Source organism: Cyprinodon variegatus, unplaced genomic scaffold, assembly GCF_000732505.1.
Source record: "Cyprinodon variegatus isolate N-32 unplaced genomic scaffold, C_variegatus-1.0 Scaffold0, whole genome shotgun sequence".
Classification (NCBI taxonomy): Eukaryota; Metazoa; Chordata; class Actinopteri; order Cyprinodontiformes; family Cyprinodontidae; genus Cyprinodon; species Cyprinodon variegatus.
In genome coordinates this window covers 2,425,017-2,435,661 of record NW_015150453.1, presented here as the reverse complement: position 1 = coordinate 2,435,661, position 10,645 = coordinate 2,425,017, and the positions used below count along the sequence as shown (strand labels likewise).

Sequence of the window (10,645 nt, the reverse complement as noted above, 5' to 3'; positions counted from 1 at the left end):
CATATACCACTTTTCTGGCACATGCCACCTCAACTGGCATATACCACGTTTCTGGCATATGCCACCTCAACTGGCATATACCACTTTTCTGGGAAAAGCCACCTCAACTGGAATATGCTGCACCACTTTTCTGGCACATGTCACCTCAACCGGCATATATCAAAATTGGTATGCCAATGGGAATAATCATTAATAAATGATCCTCATGATTGGAGGCTAGGATGTATAAAACTTTGAAGTTGTTGATCTTCTGTCTCACTGATTCAACAATCATTTTCAGCAACTGGAAGTTTCCTTTGTTGTTTCTTCATGGTGTAAATTTATTTTCCCAGGATGCGAGGCAGAAGTTTCGTTCAGTGCTGGTGGAGGCCACCGTGAAGTTGGACGAGCTGGTGAAGAAGATTGGGAAACCAGTGGAGGAGTCAAAGCCTTACTGGGAGGCTCGCAGACTGGCTAGACAGGCGAGTCATTTACCTCTAACTGTAATGTTTTTCAGGTATGTCCCTTTCCAAATAACAGGTGTTTACAAAACATTTCTACAGGGGCTTTTACAGGGGACAAAAGGAAAGCTGGAAATTACCAATGAATTTCATGACATTTTTGATCTACACTTTGTAAATCAAATTTTTCATTTGTTCTAGTCTAAAGGCTATACGAGTTAAAAGATGATTTTTTTTAGGTGTTTTTAGCTTTTTTTGCAGTTTTCCTTCAGTTTTATTACCCTAATGTGTTAGTAAACCTGCACATTTTTCACAGCACACGTAAAAACATCACTTTTTCTTGTCGACGGCCTGTAAAGCTGTTTTGTAGTTCTTGCAATTTTTTTCACTTAAGTAAGGTAAAGATCTGTCTTTAGCGTCGACTTGCAGCCTTCCCTTGTTCTGTATTTAGCTAATGCTGCTCAAGTTAATATTTGTCAAAGATAAAGGTCCAATTTGTCTGTTTACCTTATCTGCGTGTCAGAATTATTTGACCTTAGTCAGAGGTTTTCTAACCCTTAACAAAACGGACAAAATAATAGGACTTATGAAATGAAATTGTCCTGCGTGTTTGTTTTTGTAAAAAGTTCAACACAGCAGTGGAAATGAAGTAATATGAAGAAATATGTCAGTTTTTCAAAATAAGAGCCTCAGACGGGTGTTGTACTGCCAAAAATTAAAATCTCAATAAGTCATTTTTTTCTTAAAATAAGTGTATTTTTTTTCTTGAATTGAGGAGGAAAGTGAGACAGTTTGCCAATGGAACAAGACAATTTACATTCAAAATGAGTTAAAAACGTGGGAGGGGGGGATGGCTTTGGTGGCGGAATGGTGTTCGCACATGACCCATGTACGGCGGCCTTAGTCCTTGATGTGGACGACCCCAGTTTGAATCTGGCCTCTGGCTCTGGTCCTTCACTGATTGTCTCTCCCCTTCTCTTACACACTTTCCTGTCTGCCTACTGTTGTCTTATTTCAAGTATTATCTGATTATCTTATTTTAAGATTAAAAATGCTCATTCCATTGGCAAATAATCATATTTACCTGCTCAAATAAATTTTTACCTATTTCTAGATAGTTTTTGCAGTGTGTATCTTAAAGCTTATTTAAATAACTTGCAGACTCCAAACTGTCCCAACTTAGTTTTTGCATATTTGTTCATTTTGCCTTCAAACTGAAAGTTATTGCCCTATTAGTGCAGCATTTACATGCATTTTTCTTTTTCTAATTCTTTGATGCAGCATTTGCTTTAGTTGAGCTATATTTATTTCTCCATATCTGCTAACACTGATTCCTAAGGACTGTTTGAGCTCATTCATTTCTCCTCTATCCTTCTTCCTGTTTAAATGTTTCTCCTTTAACTGAAAAGATTGTCCTTTGTTGTTGTGCTTCAGTAAATAGATCTACACTCGCTTGCTCATGTTGGTGCTCTGATAATATCAAATAAATTCTTACTTCCCCTTTTAGTGTGTGTAGTGTGTAGATTGAAAAAGGAAGAGGCCACCTGTGTTTCTCAATAGGAGCGCACGCAGCTGGAAGAGCTCGGTCAGGAATCTATGGAGGTTTTCAAAGGGTTTTCTGTTCAGCTTCTTTTCTTCATAAATAACCTTTTATTTTGGCCAGTTATCTGCAGTAGCTGTTTCTTTATATGGAGCACTCTGAGAGTGAAGGGTAATGATCAGCAGTGTTCTGAAATACAGGCGGTGATGAAAGAGTTTCAGTGAAGTGACAAAGCTGCTTAACTTCCCTCTTCTGCCTCAGTGCCTCTTTTTAACCTGTGAAAACAAAACTTCTCTGAGTGCACGGCTGCTGCTGTTAGGATCAAAATACATATTTCACAGTTAAACTGACTATCAAGTTTCTCCGTACAATGCATGTTATGCATTATAATTTTAGTTGAAAAATGATTTTTTTTTTTCAAAACGTACATTCAGCTTACTTGCCATCCTAATGCATCCATCATTTATTTATATCGCATAGAATAAAGCTAAATAAAAAGCCTACCGAACATATCCAACTCTTTGTGTATTAAATGCTTCCTAAATCTCCCTTTTGCAAAATGAGAAATTTGTTAATTTTTTTGTTTAACTGTGAGTTTTTGTTTATGTGTGACATTTAGTTCAGATTCATCCCAGTTCTTAACGTGAGCGTCGTTTTTTTTTCCTCCTACCTTTCAGGTCACCTGCTGTCCCAGTTTTATTTTGGTCTCCTCTCCATATTTATTTTCACTCCTCAGACGTTCAATAGAGCAGCAACTTCAGAAGGATAGAGATTCTTACACAAATAAAGTTTGGAGAGAAGCTGAGTTGGATGAGAGTCCAAATAATTGTTCTTTTTAGAAATGCATTTCAGCTCCTGATTTTAATCTTCACGGTGGATTTTAAGTTTTTAGAAGGATTCATATTAGCTGTTTCACAGATAGGTATTACAGGGTTATTGCAGGTCATTAAAAATGAGTCATTAAATTATGATTTTTTTAAATTAAGGCCTTAATTAACATTAAAATTCATTAAATATGATTATTGTAGCATTTAAAATGCTTTATTAAAAAAAAATACGATTATAAAAACAATTTCATCATATATTTTATATCGCAATATCTTTGCGCGGAACTGCTTCCGGTTGATCGTAAAGCCGTATGTTTGGAAAAGAAGCTCGAGGCGGAGAAAAAGCTCAAGAATGGGGAAAACGCAAATTACAACAAAAGGTGGCTGGAAAACGAGGAATTCGGGACATGGCTGCAGCCTGTCGACGGTAAAGATGACGAAGGATTTTGCCGTGTTTTGTATATATTTATATATATATATCTTAGGGGTGGAACGGTTCACAAAATCCACGGTTCGGTTCGGTTCACGGTTTTGTGGTCACGGTTTTCGGTTCAGTATATGTTGATTGTTATTCTGACATGTTGGTCGTGTTGCTGTTAGCATAAACAAAACGTGTTGCACAATGCTTGCACACTCTTTTTATCCACAACTTTCTTTCCGCCGTCATCGTAGGTCACTCTAAATGCAAAGCGCTCCCATACAGCAGACCTATAAAGCCTTCCAACTCCTGTTCTTTCCCACTCGCCATACCCACACAATTCTCCACAAGAACTCATTTTTTTTCTGCTACACCCGGCTACGCTGCTTCGCTTCTTCTTGTTTACTACTGGTGGTTGGTTTTGGTCGCAGTACCGCCACCTTCTGCTCTGGAGTGTAAACGCTTCACCTATGAGAAAAAGGATCTGCGCATGTACCGAACCAAACACACGCGAATCAAACCGAGACAATCGGACCGAACGGTTCGGACGGTTTTCATAAACCGTTCCATCCCTAATATATCTATATAAAGGGGTCATGGGTACTTGTTAATGGCATTAACATTATTTCTAAGAGCATTGAAAAGCATTAAATTAGAGTTACTCATTCCTGTATAAACCCTGTATTAGAGAGCGTTTCGTTCTTGTAGAGAGTAGTTTAAGTAGAAGAAGTAGCATAAAGAACCAAACTAGGTCTGGTTCTGCTTAACTCTCAACTGAGCACTGTTTATTGGTCGGAAACAAAAAACCACATTTAATTTCAGGTTTGGTTTGATTTGAACTTAAACGATGTGAAACCCCAAAGCCCACAACTGCAGTTACTTCCTTCCACATTGCTCTGTTTCACTGATCAGAGCGTGGACTTTAATTCTGTTTTTAAAGATTGGACCTGTTTAGATCGTTTAGCTGTTTTCTCTTTAAATTAAACTAGGTGAAACTAAAAGTATTCCACTTGAGGAGTTCTGGATAGAGCCGATTGACAAATAACATTTTAGATTTATCTCAAATGCAAAATGTATTATATATATATATATATATATATATATATATATAGGTACTGCTCTAAGTGGGTTGCTCTGTCAGCTAAAGGCATGTTTTATGGTCTCCATACATTTTTTTTTTAGTCTCTGTACTCGAGTTAACGATTAATCGACCTTTTAAACCCATAAGGAAAGGAATCCAATTGCTTCTCTGAGTATTAAACTTAGTTCTCACCTCCTATGTTAACCTTTATAGTTGCATTAAATGACTCAAAATACCATAATTTTTTCTCTTGGTCCAGCTTTGTTCTCCTCTTGCATCTTTTCATCTAGATGTCCTTGTTCTGACCACTCTGGTTTTGTCTTCTTGTCTCTCTAAGCAAACATCTGAAGTTGAGCTTTTATCTTTTATCACATCTTTATTCTGCACTCAACCATATAAAGCAAAGTTTCTACTTGCAGTGAACCATTAAAGGAAACTCCACCTTGCATCTATTGTCGCATAGATCTATGCAAGCAGCTGCAGTGTTGTTATAGAACCAGGTAGTTTAGTGATGATTCAGATGCGTTTCATTATGTCCTATAATACTTTATTTTTCTCGATGTAATGATTTACCGTGTTATTTAGGAGACTGAGTAGGTCGAGGTGGAAGGTGGAGCAAATATAAGTGTATGGATATTTACTTCTATTCTTATTTGTATGATATTTGTTAGGCTTAATGTTTTAAAATCCTGTGAGACGGATCGGATCAGAGTTGGACGAACCAAACCCAGTTCTGTTGTTGTCATGTACTTCAAAGATTACAGAAGTATAAACGGAATGAAGAGCCTCTGGCTCTGCCCTGGTTCCCCTTTAGTCCTTCATCTCTCACACTTTACTCATTTCACAGTTAAGCCCAGTGTGATGTTTTGGTTCTGTTTATCAGATGTGTTTCCAGCGTTAGGAAGAAACCAGTGATGGAGCTGCTGTTTTTACCCGGGTTGTGTTTTGTTATTGACCAAAAACTGTGTCGGAACTAAAGGCTTCACTAAACTCATGTGTTTTAATTCCTCGTTTTTGTGCCTTTTAACATTTTCCTGGTTGTTTCTTTTTTTAAACAGTTTGGCTGAATTCTTTCCAGCTTTGCTGTCCTTTCTTCACATGCTGCTTTCCCTTTTACCTTTCTGTGAATTTACCTTACATTTGCTTTGTTTCTCTTCTTCTTTGGCCTCTTTTTTTTCCTTTTTTGTCTTCATTCCCTTTAATTTGATATGCCATTCAGTACATTCAAACGGACATGGTGTTATATTTCCACTCATTCCCTTTAATTATTAAGAATCTGAATGACAGCCTGACAGTGACCACCCTCAAAGTGGCAGTGGGTCAGATAAGCTGCCAGTCTGATCTTGATAGAAGATGACAACAAAAACACAAGAGGCCCATTTCATTGGGCCATTTTTAGTTTTTTATTCATTTATAATAAACCTGGAAAGTTTTAGTTGCTTTTAATAACACACATACAAAAACTTAGTGCACAGAAAGTTGTTTGTTGCATCGGCTGATAAATGCATGCATTTCCCAATTCATTAGTGCATTCTGCAGCCATGTCTTAAAATCAGATGAAGCTCCTGCATTGCTGCTTCCTCTAGTTGATATCCATCATTGTTGTTTTGTTTCATTTGGTAATAAATTTTTCTTTTTTTGTTTAAACGGAGACCTCTGTAACATTTTATCATAATTGTTATTTTTCTCATGTAAATCGAGAGAGAATGCATATATACTCCCTGAATCTTTCCCCAATAATCAGCAATGCATTTAGGGATTGGTTAGACTTATATCAGAATTATTGGTATTTGCATTGGCCTTAAAAACCCTTAAAAATCTGCTGGAAACAAACAAGTTCTTTTTAGAACAGATTAGAGGTTCAGCACTGAAAAGGCTTGGTTAGAAAAACCCTACAAGAAATCAAGTTTTATTTTAAAAATATCCAGGGTTGCAGTTGATTGTAGTCTGAAACATTGCTGCCATGAAGAGATTCCTATTTCTCCCCTTCTCTTAACTGGACACAACAATTTGGGCTGAACTAATAAATTTTTCATTAAATAATCTTGTGACCTGACAAATAAACTGTTCTAATATGAAGGTAAACTGTTCTGCACTTCTTCCATTTGATTGCTCCTATTAAGGTTACAGAGGTTGTATAACGAGGAAGGGTGTTGGTGCACTTAAGGGTAACTTGATTAATCATAACTGGGTCAGGATGGCGAAGCTAAAAAGTTTGCTGAGTGAGTGTGTTGCATTAAATGCTGAGTCTGCAGGATTCCAGTTCAAACATTCAGCAGAAGAGTTTTCTTTTTTTTCTTTTTTTTTTTTTTACATATTTAAATATTTATAGGATTCAGTATGCTACATTGGTTCTCGCAAATCACTTAAGGGTGAAAATGAGGTAAAAAAAAACACTTTCTGATGCAAATATACTAGGAGGATAGAATTTATTCCCCTTTTTCCGCTTGGTTTAGAAATACTAAGCTTAAATGTGTAATTTTCCTCCCATTTGTTCACTTTTCCTCTACATGTTGGGTCTCAAAGTTCATATACTTTTGCTATTAAACCAAGTGAGCAGCTGTTTGGTATAATAAATGATAACATTTTCTGTCAGAGAGTGACTCAGCCACGCTTCGTGATTAAAACCAAGGAGAAATCGTCCACCCACTCAGAAGCTGGAGACTCGCAGTGTGAGGCAGCATGGCTGTTTATATCATTTCAGAGAAACCTGGAGCAGGAAGGGGATGTGAAACATTGGAAGTAGAGAATCATTTTGACCTTCACCGAATGCCTTGTGCTTCTTTTGGCAGAAGAAAGATGTCAGAATGCATGAAGATCTAATGAAACCTCATCCAAATGTATTTGAAGTAAATGTTTTATAACACATTATATCACCTGCACCTTGGATTGTCAGCTTTTCATCAATGCTGTCAGCAAGATCTGAGGAGATAAACGTTTCTTTTAAATATCTCCTACATTTATAAGCCTGGTTTTAGGAAGATAAGTTTGGGGATGGGGTGTTCTCCACCTCTGATGGATCTTAGAAAGGGTTGGTTCAAGGAAATAAACGGGTTAAGTTTCCTAATTAATGAAACCATAAGTTTGTATCTCCTCTTTAATCCACTTGAGGGCAGAACCCAACTGGATCCTCTATTAGGTATTTCTAACCTGGGCTAAGCCAGATTGATCTATATAGTTCATATAGATGATAGAGATCTCAATTTCCTGCTTTTCATTCTGGAATTTAGCAGGTAAATCCTGAGTTCATGAAATAATACTGAGACAACATGCCACTTTTTTCTAAATGCAAACATGCTAATGGTTTTTAAATCTAGCTGATTGAATTTCTCATCAAACACATGAAATGATTTTTCTAAACCATTGGCCGTGTTGGTTCTTATTAGTAGTTTTTAACCGTCTCATGTTAAGATTTTTGAAGGAAGAATAAAAGGCTGCATGGGTGAACGTGATGGACACATGGTTTGAGGAATGTGGGTGTTTTTATTTGCTTCTTACATAAGAGACAAAGTGAAACATCCTTCATACTGATGTTTGATTTAGCCGTATCCATTGTCTCCTTTAACTCCTTAACAGCCCCTTCTTCTGCCTCTCCTCCTACCTCTCTCCATCTCCATCCCTCCTCTGCTGGGGCTGAGTAACTTCTGGCAAACTTGATGCACATGAGAGGGTGGTGATGGATGGAGTAAAATAAACGATCGGAAGGATGTATGCAAGGACGGGGTTTGGGTGATGATGGGTTGGAGACACACAAATCTAAAGGTCACTGCCATCTTCTGACCTTCTGGGATGGTGCATCAACATATTTTATATCGGTGCATCGCTGTTTTCTCCACAGTTGCACAGACTTGGCAGCAATCCAGAAGTTGTCGACCTTCAGGACATGAAGTTCATCGTCACCAAACCCGGTGTCTGTTGTTTTCTTGCAGCCCTGTCTGTTGCAGCATTGAAGCAGCTCTGGCTGCATTTAGTTGGAACAAAATCAATTTCTTTGATGTTTTCCTTTGAACTTCCAATCTCAGCGCTCCGGACCTCTGAGCTCCAACAAACATCTGTGTTAATTTGCCGGTTTAAAAGCGTGAAGTGGACATCAGACGTCTTCGTACCCAGAGCGCTTTGAGATCTAGGCCAGCTGCGGTTTTATTCGGTTTTTACTTTGGGATAAATAAAATGATTGTTGTCGTGCTTAGCGAGAGGTACGAGGGCAGAGAGGCAGTATTTTTAGCACTGGCCTGCAGCTGATGTGTTGGACAGAGTTTTCTCATGTTCAGCTGCTTCTTCAGAGGCCATAATTTCCCACATTCAATCGAGGACACGGATTAAGCTAATCAAATTCACCATGAAATGGGCCGATTCAGGTCGCTTTGGAAACAAGGGTCCCCTCCCACACTCCGGTTCTCTCCAAGCCCTCATTGTCCTAAAGATTTCAACAAACAGGTTTTTTATTTGTGCTGTTATTTTTAACCTGTTTAAAAAAACAATTCTGAGTACTGGTGTTTTTGTGGGAACGCTTTCTTTTACAGTACATCAATAACCATGTAATAACATGGTAATAAGACAGCAAGTCACACTGTATTACTTGGTAACAGGAAAAACTTAAATTTAGTAATAACCCCAAAAGTAAGGTATTTATACAGGTAATATACTTCATGTAATTATTACAATTACAATAGAGACTTGGCAGGTAATTACCATTAGGTTACCACATAACAGTTTCTACTATTGGCCACACAGCTGGTGATGGGGATGGATGGAAGAAGATGCTCTTATGACCAAAAGGAAAATTATGTTGTTACATCAGATTGGTTAAGGTAAATAACGATTTATTTTTTGATGATGTTAAGATGGAAAGAAAAGTCTAAAACCAAGTGCTATTGTTTGTTAGAATTGGCTTCAACACTAAAACAATCCAAGGTATTTATGTCACTGGGTAGTCTAATATTAAATACTACTGTGCTGTTTAAAAGGAGAACCGATCTGCTCTGGTTACAACCTCTTTCTTGTCTAAAAAGGGCCTGAAAGGAAGTAGCAGAGTTGGGTTTTAAATATAAAGCCACATCGAAGTTAAAGAAACATGACAGACATTTTAGAATGTGTTGCATTTCTCTATAGGGATAATGGATTGATTTACATTTATTTTTTCTACTTCTTTATGGCTAATATCTATGTTGAAAGAGTAAAACAGAAGGATTTCCTCCTTTTTTTGCCTGGTTTTAGTCATTGCAATGATTGACTTAATCTTAGAATATGTAAAAATGGGTTATCTTCTCTGCAGAGTATGTGCAAAGTTTTGCCTTCCGTCTTTCTTTTGTTGTCCCCATTTACTGCTTCGTCTTAGATTTCGTGTTCCATCCTCACCGGCCCACTTAGTGAGGGCAGGCTTTGAACACTTGCTGTATGGTGACAGCATTGATGTTTATCTTGCCTCCGGCTGCCTTGTTGACTCTGCAGAGAGAAGTGGGGTGAGCAAGATGAGGCAGAACAGAAGTAAAAGGGTTTTATTTGTTGCATAGAGTGCATAAAAATTTGCCACACTTCTCCTCTATTGGACTGTGAATGCAATCAACAAAAAGTGGGAACAACAGTTGTACCGGGTTAAAGCTAAAAGGGTCAACAAGTTGAAAAAAATATATTTTTTCATAGATAATTTGTTAATGTGAAGCATGTTTATGGATGGGACATCTACTTTAGTCCCCGACAATAAAAATAGAGTGTTTAATGTGTCTGCTGACAGAATGAGGGAAGCACCGGGTGGGATGGATGTCTAGAGTCGGCCCAAGACAGATGGGTTTTACCACAGGCAACGTGACCAAACAGGAGGACGTAGAGAGGGAAAACAAGACTATGCTTTTAGCTCCATTACTAGTTAAGGGGAAAAAAAGGAAACTTCAGTTATCTAATATTTTGCTTTTATTGTATTGTTTTGAAAATACCTAACACAAATTATAAATGCCAGTCATTAAAAATCTTTTTTTAAGGAAACCAGCTGATTGCATTGGATTATATTTAGTGATGTGAAGCTTGGTGTTCCACACAGTTCTGTTCTTGCCCCTCTTTCAATTCAGTTTATTTATAAAACACCAATTCACAACAAGGCACTTTAGAATTCAAACAGATCATACAGTCAAATTTATTCCAAGTTTTCTATCCAAGAAATATCAGTTGATTGTATGGACTCTTAGGCTACGTTCACACTGCAGCCTGAAGTGACCCAATTCCGATTTTTTTTGCCCATATGTGACCTGTATCTGATCTTTTTATGACAGTCTGAACGACACAGATCGGATTTTTTCAAATGCGACCCAGGCCACTTGTATATATGGTCCTGAATCCGATACG

The 10,645-nt window shown here is 37.6% G+C and overlaps 1 protein-coding gene across 1 annotated transcript in view; it reads left to right on the top strand.

Annotated features, from left to right (window-relative positions):
- Positions 1–10,645, top strand: part of sh3bp5 (SH3-domain binding protein 5 (BTK-associated)) — a 39,449-nt gene that overhangs the window by 12,577 nt on the left and 16,227 nt on the right. The window contains exon 3 of the mRNA XM_015388311.1: positions 333–461. Coding sequence (XP_015243797.1) covers positions 333–461 — 129 coding nt within the window. The remainder of the gene's footprint in view (positions 1–332; positions 462–10,645) is intronic.